This window comes from Aedes aegypti, chromosome 2 (genome assembly GCF_002204515.2).
Source record: "Aedes aegypti strain LVP_AGWG chromosome 2, AaegL5.0 Primary Assembly, whole genome shotgun sequence".
NCBI classification, from domain to species: Eukaryota; Metazoa; Arthropoda; class Insecta; order Diptera; family Culicidae; genus Aedes; species Aedes aegypti.
Window position 1 is genome coordinate 299,357,904 of NC_035108.1, and position 18,196 is coordinate 299,376,099.

An 18,196-nucleotide genomic window follows, 5' to 3' on the forward strand; every position below is an offset into this window, starting at 1 on the left:
TTCCTTGAGAGATTCTTTTAAGACTTCCTTCAGGAATTTCTACAGATATTCTCACAGGAATTTCCCTACAAATCCCTCAGCAACTCTTCCTGTCCGATTTTCAAGCATCGCTCAAAGGAAGTTTCATGATAATTTATAAAAATAGTTAGATATTCCTCCAAAAATTCCTGAAAAAAACGCGCGTGATAGCTTCGAGTATTATTCTGGATATTTTGGATAAGGGTTCACTTGAGATTTCCTGGAGATTAATTTTGTTATGAGTTTTTTGTAAACTTATTGATATTTTTTTTTGTTGGTATATCAACGTACACCTAGATGTTTTTCAAAAATAGTTCAGCCAACTTAACTGTTTGTACATATTAAGACATTTTCTTTTTTTATTGATTACCTCTGAGGATTTTTCTCATTTCAGTTCTCAATGAGGTATACTCATTTTAGTTGACTAGTTTAATCTCTCTCAAAATATTCCAGCCAACTAAAATGTTTAAACTTGCTGAAAATCTTTGAATACTGGTACATAGTAGAAATTTATCATATCCTGGTAGGTGGCTAGATTTTGTAGAATCATTCGTATTCCACATGAACCATCACAATTCAAAATTTGAGACTCCGGCAAAGTCCTTAGACTTGATTATAGCGGGACCTCAAAACTTTTGCCTTTAAGCTTTAGTAATCGTTTGCACAGTTTGAAATTGTTTTCTTTGAAACTATTGTGAAACAATCGACACATTTCTAAGGGATAGTCGAGTATAGGCGAAAAATATGAAATTATACTATTTTTTCAAAACCCCCCTGACATTGGCTCATGACGGGAAACTATGGACTAAAGAAACTTTTGAGTCCTTTCATGAGATGGTGGGGAAATCCCTATAGAGTGTTTGTTGGATTCACTGGAAAAATCCCTAAACGTAGAAGGAATGCGTGGAATAAACCTTTGTGTTTTTTTTAGAAGAATTTCAGCAGGAATCTTTGTAAGATTTCCTGGAGTAACAATTAGAAAAACGAAGAAAGAATTACTGGAGGAAATTTCAGCAGGATTTTGTAAAATGAATCATGGAACACCTGGAGTAATTTTCAAAGCAATCCGTATGGAAATTAATGGAGGGTTCAGCGTCGGACTATTGCAAAATTTCCTAGAGAAAATTATAAAAGAATTTATGAAGAAATTACTTCTGGAGAGATAAGGAGATATATCTCTGATGATATTGTGAGTAAATTATTCAAAAGATTCTATACGGTTGATTTCAGATACCCTTTCAATTGGATATAATGAAAATAACTTATTCGTTCGTCTGCTTGTCTCTTTGCCACAGACATCTGAGGTAACTGATAAGGCCTGTGTTTTAGAGAAGCACGATAAGTGGTAATGTTCAACACTGTGTTAATCATTAACCAGCAACTATTTTCGTCCCAATTTGACTCTATTGCATATCTTTAACTACGAAATAACAATAACTATTGTGCATTACTCAACTATGATGGAGACATCATAATTCTTGTTCCCCATAAGACTCAACAAACATTAACAATATCTTACTAATCACCTAGCCGTCGTTACTTCACTTAATGAAAATTTATCCTGTTTGTAAAACAGTGTTTCAAAACTCTTTCGAGATCTAACTGTAAGCTAAATTATAAGCCCGAATCGTGATCGTTAATCTTTGAATTGTACATTAATCGCCCCAGAAAAAAAATGAATAAATTTTAAACCCCGTCAAACCATTCAATGCCCAAGAGAACAAAGAAAAGAAACTCACCTTATTCTTCCAGTGGGGAATCGTGTCCTTCACTTCGCTCAGCTTCTTCTCGATCGACTGCAAAATCTGCTCGAACTCGAGCCGTTTCATTTTGCCTTCGGCTTCCTTCTTCTGGATGGCGACGATTTCCTTCTTGATGCTCGACGAACCGTCATGAGCCTTCTCGATTTCCACCTTCAGCTCGTCGATTTCCTGCTTCAGATCGCTGGCTTCCTTTTCCAGTGCTTCCCGCTCTTCGCACCCGGATCGGATGGCTTGCTCCGCGGAGATTACTTCCTCTTCCATGTTCTTGATCTTGTCTTCGGTTTTCTTCACATTTCTTTCGGAAGTTTTCACCTCGACCGTTAGTTTGGAAATGTTGGTCGTAAGTTTGTCGATCTGTTTCGTCAGGTTGTTGATTTTGGTCTGCAGATCCTTGACCTTGCTGTTCGTAATGTCGTTGATTTTCTTCGTTACCCCATCGACTTGCTTCTGAATGGTATTCGCGGCTTCGCTGCTCTTCGTGTGAGTTTCTTTGCATTCGGCCACTTGAGCTTCCAGCGCTCGAACCTTTTCCGGATCAGAATGAGTTTGAGCCACTCTCGCTTGCTGTCGCTCGACTTGATCCTTCAGTCGGGGCAATTGTTCGGCCAAGCTGGTGACATCCATCTTCAGACGCTTGACTTCATTTTCCTGATTTTTCAGCTGAGAACCCATCCTTTGAATCTGTTGTTCGAGCTCTCCTTGCTGTTCCTGCAGGAAGTTGATCTGCGACTGTATTTCTTGGGCCCTCACCTGCAAATGCTCCAGCTCCTTGTTGGACTTGGGTGTATCCGAGGCAGAGGTCTTGGTTTGTACTTTGGTGCCCATTCGGCCACGTTGCATCGAACGGCCACCACCGGACATGGTACCGGATGTTTCTATCACGTCACCGCCCAGCGTAACGACGCGATACCGTTTGGCACCGTAGGCTATCCGCTGCCCTTGATCGAGATTCTCGGCCACCAACGTGTCTCGCAGGGCGAAATAAAATGCCGGCAGTACACGTTCGTCCTCCACGCGGATCAGATCGAAAAGGCGGGGTACATTTTCCGGGCTGAAATGAGAACAAAAATATATGTTAATATTAGAATATGTGGACAAAATCAACTTTGACACCTCCAGTGCCCATTGTACACTCGTGCTGAGACTACCGAAAACCATTAAACAGTACTTCTCAGTGCTAAAAGAACTGTTCTCTTCAATGCTATTTTCCATCTCCATTCATATTTTTCTATTCTTGTTAGAACCGCTGTGCCTTCGATTTTTTGTTACACCGGATAACGGAAGTGAAAATTTGTTAGCGATAAACTTTTTTGGACACCAATCCTCCTTAGAAGGTCTTTTCTTTGATTATGGTTGCAAACACGAACGAAAGAAATCTGCCTTATGACGACCCCTTATGATAATTAGTAATCAAATTCTAAACCGAAATCATAACTCAATCTTACACAATTTATAATTCCAGCAAATTTTGAAATACTGATCACGTTTGGCGACACCCTTCGTTTTTTCAATGGAACGGAAGCTGCTTCGATTTGTCTAAACCATCGAAAGTATTGAATTTTCAACAAACTTGGAAAAAACCAATGTTGGAAACGCGCATTTCGAAAAAACCGACTTTTCTTAAAATTTTTGCCACGTTTTTAAATCCACTTTGAATGACAATGTGAGTGAGTTACACAATGGGGCGAATGGAGGTAGAAAATCCGTTAAAATTGTCTCACGTAATTAATGGACACCCCTAAATCATTGAATGATTTTTTTCTCAATTTCTCAAACCAATGGATTGAAAATTATGTAACTAAAAGCTAGAATTGTGTATGGTTGCTTAATACTACAGGCAAGTTGAAAAACTGTTAACATAAGATAATCGCTTTCGTTGTTTAAACAGCAGCTCAACTTCACGCCGATCATACCTACCAAGGTATTACATTTTCGTCGATAGTTTCCAAATCCTACGAAATATTAGGGTTCCCGTGCACGTTTTTTATTGCGAAATGATCATACCAACTTTCACTAAATGACCAGCCTACTGAAGTCTGCTGGTAGTTGGTATAGCTTGTCTGCACACTATATAAAAGCTATTGTTGCTTTTGTTTGTGAATTTTAATAAATCATTGGTGGTAATATGAGTATTGACAATTTGAGTGACAATTAGAAGTTCGGCAGTCAAAACTTCGACGAAGTTTGGCGTCGGCATTCTAATTTAGTGCTTCGAGGACGCATAAGGAATGCTTTTATCGGCGTAGCACTTCGCAAGAACGTCGGCGAACATTCGTTGGTAATATTTAATTCCTCTTATGAACTTCGGTCTATAGTAAATCTAAATGAACAATATCAAACTTCTGGAAAGTGCATCAGCAGATTGTTTCTAGTTATTATCAATTCATCTGATATACTGATCACGAAAGTAGTCGTTCTAGATTAGGTTACTACATGCGCTTATCAGTACAAACCCAATAATGTGGACATCAAACGCATCAGATGTGGACATCAGGAAATTGTCTCAGGAATATATTTCTGGCCTACCATAGTACCTAGCTCACTCTGAAATAACGTGAAATGTTCCTTATGGGCCATGATTTGCAACAGGGAATTGTTAATGCATTCCAAACGATATAAGTGTCAATCTTCTGGAAATTATGTTTCTTTTTTGCTCTATAAGAGACAAAGAAGTTGAACGAGTTCCCGAGTGGACATGATTGACAATAAGCACACGATTTCTGGGACTATCAAACTAGATAATCATGAAGTGGTTGTTATTCTATTTTAAAAATCGTTCTCCATAGGACCATGAGTGGTACTGTTAATTTACAAATCATTTTGAAAAAGAGGTTTGGAACATCAAGAATATTGCACTAGAAATCGATACGGAAATTTTGTTGTGTATTCAATCCTGCTGTTTAATGCGGGACTATCAAAAAAGATCAAAGGTTTTCTAACCTACCACAAAAGGCCGGATCACAAAAGGTCAAATTAGAGTTGAAATATACACTACCCATCATAAATACGGACTCACTGAAATAAGTATTGCAACACTCAGCTGAATATTGAATCACCCTGAAAAGTTTAGCATCACCTCAAAACAGGTAATTTCACATTGCTATATCTCGAGATCCATACGACTTGCAAAGAAGCGATCTTCAGCAAAGTTGTTCAGGGGATCAATGACATCCATGAAGCGATCAGTTTAGTTCGCGATTTTGCCGCTAGGTGGCGCTAGTGAGCATGCAAAATTGAGCATTTCAAACTAGTTCTAGCTTGTGATCCATAAGAGATAGAAAGTTCGGGTCTTCGGCAAAGTTGCTCAGGGGTTCAAGGACATCCAGAAAGCGAACAGTTTAGTTCGCGATTTTGTCGCTAGTGAGCATGCATTCAAAAATGAAGTGTCACATGACATGAATCATTTGGATATAAAGCGAATCATATCTGAATAAATTGAACAAGAATGTAATCGGTCCTGAATTAGTTGTGCATGAAGTGAATATTACCTTAAACACTTGACTATGAAGTGAATCAGACATGAATCACATGAAGTGATTCTCGCCTGAAACACTTGAATATGGAGTGAATTGGACATGAGTCTCTTGGATATGGAGCTAGTCAAATCTGAAACACTTGAATATAAAGTGAATGAGACCTGAATGCCTTAAATTTGCTTCAAAAATGAAACATCAATCACTTGGATATTGAACTTATCAAATCTGAAAAACGTACATAAAGTGATTCAAATCACTTCAACTTCCAAATGTCAAATGATTTCTGAACAGCATTCTGGAAATTCTATCTTATCAAATTCATAATGTTTAGGTACAGTCATCCCTCCAGAGTAAACTGTTTCCTGGATGCCCTTGATTTTCCAAACAACCTTGCCGAAGACTCAAACTTTCTATCTCATCTGGCTCGAAAGATAGTATTTGTTTCATATATTTAATTAAATATGCGTACTAGTGTAACCTAGTGGCAAAATTAGGAACCAAAAAAATTTGATGTTTGAATGTACTTTATTTCTCATCTTTACTTACTGAAGACTCGAACTTTCTATCTCTTGTGGATCGCAAGCTAGAACTAGTTCAAAATGCTCAGTTTTACATGCTTACTAGCGCCACCTAGCGGCAAAATCGCGAACTAAACTGATCGCATTTCGGATGTCCTTGAACCCCTGAACAACTTTGCCGAAGACCCGAACTTTCTATCTCTTATGGATCACAAGCTACAACTAGTTCAAAATGCTCAATTTTACATGATCACTAGCGCCACCTAGCGGCAAAATCGTGAACTAAACTGTTCGCTTCCCGGATGTCCTTGATCCCCTGAACAACTTTGCTGAAGATCGCTTCTTTGCAAGTCGTAAGGATCTCGAGATATAGCAATGTGAATTAACCTGTTTTGAGGTGATGCTAAACTTTTTGGGGGTGATTCATTATTCAGCTGAGTGTTGCAATACTTATTTCAGTGAGTCCGTATTTATGACGGGTAGTGTACAAACTTAAAAAATAAGGCTTGATTATGAAAAAATACCGTAAGGACGCCATTCACCGCTCATTTAACAGCATTTCAACATGTTAAATTCTGTCAAAAATCAGTTCGATATTTTTCAAAGTTTTTGCGCCAGACACAAGATAAAACATTTGTTTTTGTACTTTTATTGAGGAAATTGCTCTAGAATCCTTTGGCAAATTCCCCTGGGATTCTTCATTACCTTCCTCTTGAATTTTTCCAAAACCACTCTGGGATTATTCTGGATATCATGGGATTAGTTCTGATATATCTTTAAGCTCTTCTAGAAACCCCAGTATTCTTGAAGATATCGCTCTGAGATTCTTCCAAACAATTCCATAGGACCCTTCCGGTATTACTTCTGGTATTTTCCTAGACATCCCTCTGAGATTCTTCTGGACATATTTTTGGGATTCTTCAGAAATCCCTCTGTGATTTTTGCGTGTATCTCCTTGGGATTTCTTTTGAAATCCTGGATTAAATTCTCAGCAATTTTTTTTTTCGGCAACATTCCGGAAGTTTCTACTGAAACCCATGATGTAATTCTACTGGATATTTAGAGCTCTAATACAAATTCTTCTGGAATTCCTCCGACCTTTGAGATTCCGAAAATGTTTCTAAGATTATTGAATACTCCTGGGATTGCTTCGAGAATACCTCCGGATTCTAACGAAAATAATCTGAGATACTTTCGGATATCTTTCGGGGATACTTTCGAAAATCTTTCTGGAATTATTCTAAAAAGCCTTTGTAATTATTTTTTTCAATATCCTCATAATACTTCTGGCACTTTTCCGAAAATCCTGTTGGAATACTTCCGGATATTTTTGGAGGATTTTTTTCGGAAAACATTTTGGAATTCTTTCGGAAATCTTTCTGAGGATCCTCTGAATACTTTCAACAGGTTTTTTTTTTCGAAAATTCTTTCACAAGTTCTTCTGAGATTACTTCTAGGATGCTTCTGGGCATTCCTGCTGATTTTTTCAAAAAATCTCCCTGTGATTATTTTTTTGAGTATCTCCTTAGGATTTGCTCGGAAATTCTAGTGGAATATTCCTGGATTACATCCAAAAACCCTGCTGGAAGACTTCATTCATTTTTTCTGGATTTTTTCCCGCACTTCCGTAAAACCTTCTGTGGTCCTTCCGGAAATACCATATCTTTCAGATATCATTCAAGGATGCTACCTTTTATCTTAGTGTTCAAGCACAAATGTTATTTTTTCCGTGCACGCGCTCGAGAAATGAATCTGGCCATGGTGCAACAACAGCGCTTCTGCCAAGTAAGAAAAAATGTATAGCCTTCAGCAGCAAAAACTTATCACTATTTATTATGCTAATTGTGTTATGTTGCATATTAATAAATTTGTTATTATTTCAGAACGACAATATGGACGGTAATTAACTACCTATATAGGAGGAATGTCACAGGCGCCGCTGTTGGAACATCTTTTGCTTACGGAGATAGCGTGAAACAGATTAATTACGAGAAAAAAACACATATCAGTGATATTCAGCTACTGTAGCCTTTCATATCTCTTGTGGGCTTCGTAGCCGTGCGGTTAGTGTCACCAGGCATTTAGCCGCATCGTGCTAAGGTGTGTGGGTTCGATTCCCGCTGCAGGCTGGAAAACTTTTCGTGAGGAATGTTCTCCGACTGTACCACTGGGCGTTGCATGCTAGTCCGTTGTCTAGAGTGGTGCTTCCTTCAAAGGGCAAAATGCCCACTGGAAGCATTACCGTGTAGGTGTCTTTTGAAACCTTGTGGACCCAATAAAAAAAATCTATTTATAAAACCCATACCAAACCCAGAACTGTATGAATGAGTAAAAGTGTGTGGGAGGAAACTGAAGACCGTGTTAAATCCAAAATACTACGACGAATGCCCAAATATGACCACCATCCAATGGAAATGTCCTTTTTTCTTCCCTCAAAATTTTATATTAACGTCGACGAGTGTCCAGCAAATTGCATTGGTCAGTCAATATTTTTCAATTATTATTCACTCAAATCAAGAGCACATAGCTACACCCCTTTCCCTTCCGCTAAGCCATAAAGATCTAATCCCATTTAAACGTTGACGTTCTGTATCTCAATACCGGTATTGTCTTGCGCCGTTTCACAAAACTTCCCATTGGAGTCAAATATTTTTCACACAAGTAACTTGACACACAAGTAAATATGAAGGAGACATATGAATCAATGGCGTTGTTGCTCGAACTGATCAATTACAACGAACATAATTGGGAAACCTGCTCCGATTTGAAAGTCGTTGCAATGTTGACCGGATTGCAACAAGGATACAAAAAATTCGTGTGTTTTTGTGCAAATGGGATAGTCGAGCCCGTAAACAGCACTACGTTCGGAAAGATTGGCCAGAACGAGATAGCTTTACGGTTGGTCAAGAAAACGTAGAGTAGTCCTGGATATTGGCAAAATTATACTTCCTCCGCTGCACATAAAACTGGGACTATTCAAAAATTTTGTGAAGGCGTTGCAGAAAGAATGTCCGGCATTCCAGTACTTGTCGGATGACAAGATAAAAGGAGGTGTTTTCGTGGGTCTTCGAATTAAAAAAAAACTTATGAATGATCCTGCGTTCAATACAGTTTGGACGTCGAATGAGTCAAGAGCGTGGAAATCTTTCAGAACGTAGTAAGTATCTTTTTGTGGGACACCAGAAGTTCACATTACGAAGACATGATTCAAAATTTGCTTGAATTTTGCGTATTCCAACGAGCAAATGTGATTCAAATCTGATGGCTACACAACTGGCCATGCTTTTCTACACATTGAAGAGGCTTTCAACTTCATATAGCTGGTGTTCGGAAAGACAGCATTCTGGGGCCAATATACCGTAAAGTGCCGTAATTCAGCGCAGTTAAGAAATAAAACGATTCAAATTGTTAATTAAAAATTAGTATTGCATCAACAAAACAGCTTTATGGGTGGATCGCTAGCAAATCTATTCAAGATTATGGGAAAAATAAAAACTAGACTGTATTCATAATTTACAATTGTGATGTTTTTGAAATAGTACTCGTTGAAATTGCCTAATTCCGCGCATTTTTTAAACGCTTTTCCATATTCCGCGCAGAAGAATGCCTAATTCCGCGCACTCATGAAACAATCAAATTAACATTAATTTTGATAAGGGTCTGCATCCATTAGTTACGTAACACTTAAAATTGAAAATTTTCAACCTCCTCCCCTTCCGTAATACTTTTTGTAAGAGAAAACGTAGAGTTTTGTATGAACCGTAACTTTTTAGTCTACGTTCAGTTTTTTTATTAACTTTTTGTCTATCACATGAAATAAAGATAACCAAAACCGTGGCATTGGTACGTGTGAATTTCGTCTAGGGGAAAGTGGGGCAATTTGGCCATCTTAAGAAAAGTCGTAATAATTGAAATTTTTAGATCAATACACTAGACACGCACGATTTCCGTCGTCTTAAAAAAAAACGAATGAATTTTTTCGTCGATTCTTCTGTCGATGGGGTGATATGAGCACCCTATTTTATGTTGTGAAATTATCCCATAGAATCTAACAATTTAATTATTTTATTCACTGAACTGGAAAGCTTAGAAATGAAATACTCTTTCGAAATCTATATAGAGCTAGCTCATATTTGGCTTAAATATGCTTCTTATTGCATAGTTTTAGACAATTCGGTCGAGAAAAAACCCTCATCTTCTTCTTCTTGGCATTAACGTCCTCACTGGGACAGAGCCTGCTTCTCATCTTAGTGTTCTTATGAGCACTTCCACAGTTATTAACTGAAGCTTTCTTTGTCAAAGTTGCCATTTTTGCATTCGTATATATCGTGTGGCAGGCACGATGATACCTCATGCCCAGGGAAGTCAAGGAAATTTCCACTACGAAAAGATCCTGGACCGACCGGGAATCGAACCCAGACACCTTCAGCATGGCTTTGCTTTGTAGCAAACTGCACTGTTCATACAATACAAGGACCAGTTCGCATTATTGCTTGGAATCAAAGGGTTTTAAGCTAATCAATTAATGGTATCCACTAATGCCACGGGTAACTGAAACTTATTTTTTTAAGCAAAAAGAAACCTAAGAAGAACCTAAGGGTCATCCAAAAATTACGTAGTCCGCAAATTGTAGTCCGGTCGAACCTGAATCGGGTTGGGGTTGAAACTGTGATTCAGAACGGGTTGCGCCAGTTCCAACCTAGGTTCAAAAACGAATTCGACATTAGTGTCTATAGACTATTTTGTTGGGGCTGTGCATAAACCACATGGTATTTTTCCCTGTAAGGGACCGTCCATAAATGACGTAGCATTTTAGGGGGGAGGGGGGAGTCTACGATTTTGCTACGAACCATGTATTAAGCATGGGAAAATAAGCTACGAAGGGGCACCATGAAACATATCTGTAGCAAGTAGTTCCATGGAATATTGCATAAAAAATAAAACATTTTTAATAAAGAAATCGCTTTTGTTGTTGTCCTACAGTCTTAGCGCGGACGCTAAGAAAATTAGAAAAATAACGTCTACTCCGACGGGCCTTCACTGATTATTTTTTTATGCCGCGAAAAAATGCCTTATTTGCTTTTATTTGTGATTCAAACTTATTCTTAATCAAAGTAGCCTCGAATAGCATTAAAAGTTGCTGAAATATTAATGTGTATTTCCATATATAAATAATTTTGTATGAAATGCGCGGAATTAAGCACTGCGCTGAATTAGGGCACTTTGCGGTATATTGTCGAACATTTCACATCTGATTTTCCGGTGTTATCTCAGGGAAAAATCTTTGTTTGTGAATGACATAGGCTTTTCCGCCAACGGACAAAGCTTACGTGTGTGTAATCTGTGGTATAGATTACAAAAAAGTTTTGAATTTTTTGGCTTCATTCTTGCACAAATGGAAGATTTCTCCTAATGCTTCCAAAACTAAACTTATAACATTTCCACATAAACCAAAAGCTCTTTATTTGATACCTTCAAGTAGACATGTTGTCACGATGACGAGGGTTCCAATAAATTGGTCAGATGATGTTGAGTATCTCGGACCCATTAGGACATTAGATTGGTTGGTTGGTTTGACTTTGTTAACGAGATTTTTAGCCCTGGGCTAGTTCATCTCGGGACCAACGGCTTTACTTCCCTTCCGAAGGAAGTCGTCACTATAACTTTTTACGTCATAAGTGACTATGTCGGGGGTGGGATTCGATCCCAGGTCCTCGGCGTGAGAGGCGAGGGTTCTAACCACTACACCAGGTCCGTCCCCTAGGACATTAGAGTAATGTTAGGTGAAGTTCAATAAAAAGTGTGTTTTAATCAGATGACTCCAATTCCAAAAATTCTTAACTGCTTCGGAAAATTGAATCCAAAGAAATGTTAATAATAGCTTTACCAAATTAGTATGAAAGTTGTGCTTAACAACTCAGAAACCTAGTTATAAGAAATGAATGGAAAATAGCTTTAACACTTACGTTTGAATCTGTCGGTGGCAGTACTGCTGATACTGTTGGATCTTCTCCAACGCAATGAACGATGCCCGGCCAATGTCGCTCTTTTTCAGATAATCGATACAGGCCTGCGCCGTATTGACCGTCTCGACCACAATGAAGTCCAAATGGCCGCAACAGGTGGAGATGGCCACGTCGAACTTGGAATCGATCCCGCCCAAGTTTCCCAACCGCCCCAGAATGCCCGGAATGCGTCCTTCGTTTTTCTGCTTCATCAGCGCATCGAGCACTTTACCCTGCGACCGGGTTGACTGTGCGGCTTGCATCGATTCCTGCAGCTTGCCCTGAACGGTTCGCAACTGGGAGCGAAGTTCCTTCTCTTCGGTTACGTTTTCCTGTAGCTTTGCCTTGGCTGTTTGCAGATCCGTCCGAAGTTGAGGGAGATTCTTTTCGAGTTCTTGCAGGCGCGCTTGTTTTTCTTGGAAGTTTTTGTTCGAATCTTCGAAGGAGTATTTCAGCGTTTCGAGTTTACGTTTCTCAGTTGTTTCATTATGCTGGCAGATTTTCAACTCAGATTCGGCCAATGAAAGAGCGGACTTCGAATCGTCCACCGCTTTCTTCAAATCTATCAACTCCGTTTGAAGTTTTTCCTTCTCTTCCAAAAGGACTTTGGTTTCGTCTTTTAGTGTGGCAAGATTTTCCGTCAGTTTGGCTTCAATGTCAGCTTTTTGCTTGGTCAACGATTCTATCTTCTTCTCGGATTCTGCAATTTCCTTTGCGTTCTTCTCAGGGATTTCCTTCAAGTCTAGAAGCTTTTTCTTCTCTGCCTCTATTTGTTCCTTCGTCTTTTTACGTCGTTCATTGGTTGCCTTCATGTTTGCTTGTACTTTAGTGTAGTTGGCCAAAGACGCTTTAAGGGCAGCTTCCTTATCGTCTTTCTTTTTGACCAGCCCATCATACTGCTTGATTTCCTCTTTCACCAGGTGCTCCTTCTCGACACGTTCCTTCTTCAGGGCCTCATAGGTCTCGTCGTGCTTTTTGAGGATCCCTCCTGCTTGTTCTCGTTCCACCTCCAGCTCAGTTATCTTTTTCAACTGCTCACTGATGTACTTTTGAATCTGCTGGTTCTTCGTTCTGGTCAGTGAGTTTTCCAACTTCAAGTACTCAACAGCTTCGTGCATTGGTTTCTCCAGATCCTTCATTTCTCGTTCGGCCAGCTTGCAACGGTTGTGCTTCTCCGTTCGTTCCTCATTTAACAGTTCCACACGCTCGTTAATCTTGACCAAAGGCTGCTTATACCTCGTCGTTCCGACGATATCTTCCAGATACTCCAACAGACCGCAATCGTTCTCCGTCATCGCTTTCGGTTTCATCATCGAAATCGATTCTACCTCGCCCTGTAGGATCAGGAACCGATTGTGATCCAAATCGATGCCATGCTGCTTCAGCAGCTTCGACACTTCCTTAAAATGTACTCTCTTATTGTCCACCGTATAATACGAAGAATTGTCCCTGAAGGCCGTCCGTGCTACCACAAACTCCGAATTCGGAACCGACTCAAACGAACCGTCTTCCTTGTCAATGATCTGCTTAAAATGCACTCCCACCGAGCAGCTGTTCGTGTTTGGATGTTTCGACGAACTGTGCAACAAAACGGACAACTTCTTCGAGCGAATCTTCTGCGCTCGGTAACCGAACACGAAGAGCATCGAATCGATCACGTTGCTTTTGCCGCTTCCGTTCGGGCCAATGATCGCCGAGAAGCGCTGATGAAACGGTCCCAGCATCACATGTCCGGCGTAGCTCTTGAAGTTATAGTTCGAAATGTGCGTGATGATTAACCGTGGCCCTTTGCACTCCGTCGAACAGTACGGCGGAACTGGAGGCGGGATGTAAATTCCTCCGACGCGGGTTCCTCCTGCAAAACGAAAATTTCATATTAAATCACGATAATTAATAGGAACTTGTGAGACTTCTTATCCGAAAAAGAGACGAAACAGAAACCAAAAAGAGATCAAAAAGGGGCCATAAAAAATATTAACAGGAATTACCTAGGATATGTTTATTTCTCAAAGAATCTTACCAGACATTTCTCTAAGAACATTTTTAGGATATTTATATGGGAATTCTTTATGACATGACAAGTATCTGTTACTGCTCGCATTTCATTATTTTTTTTTTTCAGGAATTAATTCAGGCATTTGCCTTAAGTTTCATTCAGATATTACTCCAAAGATTTTTTACGGACTTCCTAAAAAAAATCCCTCCAAGAGTTTCGTTTTAAATGGTCAAAATTAGATCCATTGATCTTGTCACTTGCTTCTGCGGGAGCAAGAAGGAAGATTTATAGTAACATCTAATGCAACTTGATTAAGTTCTAAATAAACCCCATATTAACTTCCACAATGTTCTCTGAAAGATATTTATTTATTGATCCACCGTCTTCGACAATAAGTCGTACAGACTGTAAAAAAAACTTAAGACTATAATTCTTCATTACGTTTTACAAACTTTTCAGATTACAAAAAATATTCTTCATTAACACACCAGCATTATACATACAAACTCGAAACGTTGAATCTAACAACATGAATAATAACAACAACAATAAGAAGAAAACATTTACGAAATGATCATCATTCAATAACAAGGACTAAATTTATGAAATTATCTATCCACACTATTCGACTCGTGTTTCGATTGACATTCACGCAGGTTTCCAGGTGTCGTTGAATCGGTTAACGAACTCTCGGAACCTAATACCTTTCGGCCAGGTAGACGCAGTCATTGCTGCCGGTTTTAATCTTTTATCCAAAACTATCCTGAACGACACATAATCTAGCGAGAGAGTATTCTTCCGTTTCGGTATTAGTTTCACGACATCGTAGCACGGGAACGGGAAACGAGCTCCAAGCTGCTTAGACACCATCAAGCTGATATCATCCTCGGTTGCTCGTCTGTCAATATTGGATAAATACAACGAGAACACTTCGGTCTCGTGTTCGGATGTTTCGTTTGACGATTCCGTGCGTTCGTGCTGTTTTGTACTGCTTATGATGTCGTTGGTACCATCGAATATCTTGGGCGAGGAGATAGGTGTGGAATGCGAGGCAGATGAATTTTGGTTTTGTATAACCTTTGACAACGTGTGAGCAATTTCTGCAACTGTGGTCTTCAGATCGTTAACGTCATCAACTATCGAACTCGGCAACTCGGTATTAGTAGCTGCATCGTTGAAATTTCTTTCCCTCATTCTGCAAAAGATTTTCAAGCAGGGATCGCAAATCCATATAATGTTGCACGATAGAGCACATAAATCCGATTCTCGCACACCAACACAAGTTGCGTGGAATGATTTGCCGCAAATGCCTTCGCAGACAGTGTACAACTCTGTATGCATATTGATGGCAAGCGTACACTTTTTGCAATGTCGTTCCATTATAGATTGATCCATACTGGCACCAAATTTCTTCGCGAGAATTCCAATAGCAGCCGCAATAAATCAGTTCAAAACGTAAATCACCAAGTTATCCACAAGATCAAGTTGAGAAGAAACTATGTTTATTGAATATCAGAGCTTTTGACTTGCGAAATTGAGCCTTGGTAAAATGACACGAAATCAACGGTAGGAGAAACAACACAAGCGATCACAACGGTCAACGGTATTCTGGACTCTTTAGAAAACTCAAAGCATTTCCTAGACAAATTGCCAAGATAAATTAGAAAATGAGAAAAATAATCAATCAAAGCTCTGGATAAGATCGCCTTGAAAATCTTCGGAAGGATTTTCTGATGAGTAGAAATGATCGGAGGAATTACTGGAATGATTACTGTAGTATTACCTGGTGAGAAAACTTAAAAAAAAAAGAATTTGAAGAATCTTTGCAGATTTTATCTGAGTAATTACTACAGAAATTCTGTATGGAAAAACTACAGAATTAATCGTTGAATGAAATTCTGGAGAAATTTCTAGATAAATTTATGGAGGAACATCAAGAGAAATCTTACGTCGAAAATATTGAGGAATCCTTGGAAGAGGATTTGGTATATTTCCTCAAATTTCCTGGGAGTAAATGTGGATGAATTCTTGTAGGAATTCATATGAAAATACCTGGAAATAGAACTGAAAAATCTTTCTGGAAAAATCCTCAAACTAATTTCATCAAAAACTCTGAAATGAACCTTTGTGAACTCCTGTAGGAATCTTTAGAAGATCTTCCATAATAAATAACAACTAATAAAATCGGTGGAAGAATCAGTCAAGAAATATTTTGAGGAAATCCTGATAAAGTCTCTGGGAAATTTATGGGAGCGTTGGTGTGCTCAAGGATTTCCTGGAGCAAATTCTGATGAAATTCCTTTAACAGGACTGGCAACGACTGTGTGTCTTGAAAATAGGAACTTTAGAGACATTTTGCCTGAAAAAGAGACCAAAAAGAAATCAAAAATAAAACGATAATAGACTAAACAAAACGAAACCTAACATGAACCAGGAGAAAAGTGTTTGATTCTTAAAAAAAAATGACCAGACATTTCTCTAAGATGTGAGCCTTTTTTTGGAAATTTCTCGTGGCATTACGATATGTATTTTCTTTTATTATATCTAGGAATTTCATCAAAAATTGATTCATGTCATTGCCCAGATATTTCGATATTACTCTAAAGATGTCTTCAGTAGTTCTTTTAGCGATTATGTCGTATGGAATTCTTTCAATAGTTTTGCTAAGGAATTCCTCCAAGAATTTTACTAAGAAATTCTGCCAAGAATTTTGTTTTGGATACTTCAAGAATTCAAACTGGATTTTACTAAGGGTAGCATTAGAAATCACCTCAGAGGGCATCAGGAAAAGTTCCGTGACAAATATACGTAGAGTGGCAGAGCAGCAGTACATAAGTAATCTCTCCAAATTGTTTAAAGTACATAGTTCCACTGGATTTATCCAGTGATTCTTCTATTGATTTCCATAAGACATCGTCCAACATTTCCGTTAAGAAATTCAACCAATAACTTTTTCAGAGTTGCCTCCAGGACTTTTTAAGGTTTTCTCATAAAACCGTCCTTCAGGATTTCTTTAAGATTTTAACTAGGAAATTCGCTGAGATTTTTTTCAATAATTACTCCAGCGATTCCTACGAAGATTTCTTCAGGTATTCATCCAGAAATTTTTTTTAAGGGGAAGCTAAGTCAGGGTCACTATCTCTACAGGTTATACCAATTTTAAAACCAGACGAAAATCCTGCAGAAGCTTCTAGCTATCATCCAATCAGTTTCCTCCATCAGTAAACTTTTTGGAAAGGTCATTTTGAGCAGTATGATGGTCCACATAAATGAAAATTTAATTTTTGCCAATGATCAGTTCGGATTCTGCCATAAACATTCGACCACTGATCAACTTTTACGTCTAACAAATTTGATTCGTTCCAACAAATCTGAAGGCTATTCTACTGGTCTTGCTCTTCTAGACATAGAAAAAGCATTCGACAGTGTTTGGCATGAAGGTTTGATTGTAAAATTAAAAAACTTTAATTTTCCAACATACATTGTTAGAATAATTCAAAATTATCTGTCAAATCGTACACTTCAGGTTAATTATCAGAACTCCAGGTTTGAGAGACTTCCTGTAAGAGCTGGTGTTCATCAAGGCAGCACTTTGGGTCCAATATTATACAATTACATCTGACTTACCTGAGTTACCTCAGGGATCTTAGTTTGCGGATGACACAGACCTCTTCGCTAAAAGACGAAGCCTGGGTGTCATCTGTAGTAAATTACAGAAAAGTTTGCATATTTTACTTCATATTTACAATGGAAAATTTCTACTAATGCTTCCAAAACTCAACTAATAATATTCCCACATAAACCAAGGGCTTTTTTTTAGTAGACCTGTTACCAGCCATGTAATTCATCATAAAAAACACCGCTTACCTTCCTCATCCTCGGAAAGATTGGCATCGTCGTCAATGTCCACTTCCATTGCTTCGGCCGGAGGTTGCTGAGCTGCTGCCGGAGGTTGTCCCGCCGCTCCTCCCGAGCGGCGCTTGTTTTTACTCATCTTTTACGCGGAGCAATTGCACAACGCACGCAATACTCCAGGAAATATATTTAATCACACAACACAACACAAAATCACCGCAAAACCACTGGATTGATCGGAAACATTAACGAACTTTTGAAGCGTCGTCGAAAAATTCGGGACGAGATTAAATTTTGTTTACAAACTCCAAACTCCCCGATGGGACGTCGGTTTGGAGGTTAGCGACAGTTTTGACAGTTATTTAAAAATTAGCCAACTGTCAAAACGGCTGCAACGGCCATGATCGAAGTTTCTGAAGGGGTCACGACTCACGACACAATGCACAGTGGTTCCATTTGTTCTACGAAGCGGTCATAAATCATATTATATCCGATGATAAATACCATCAGAAATTGTCGAATTATATATTTTTGACTGTTAAAAGTCCATCGAGGTTGAGGCCGT

At 38.8% G+C, this 18,196-nt stretch overlaps 1 protein-coding gene across 1 annotated transcript in view; it reads right to left on the reverse strand.

The window, feature by feature from the left end:
* LOC5571662 (structural maintenance of chromosomes protein 4) overlaps positions 1 to 17,961 on the reverse strand; it is a 31,810-nt gene extending 13,849 nt beyond the window's left edge. Inside the window, exons 1-3 of the mRNA XM_001653698.2 lie at positions 17,644 to 17,961; positions 11,742 to 13,635; positions 1,758 to 2,832 (exon numbers count right to left, since the gene is read on the reverse strand). Of these exons, the coding sequence (XP_001653748.2) occupies positions 1,758 to 2,832; positions 11,742 to 13,635; positions 17,644 to 17,770 (3,096 nt within the window). The 5' untranslated portion in view covers positions 17,771 to 17,961. The remainder of the gene's footprint in view (positions 1 to 1,757; positions 2,833 to 11,741; positions 13,636 to 17,643) is intronic.
* Positions 17,962 to 18,196: the final 235 nt, after the last annotated feature.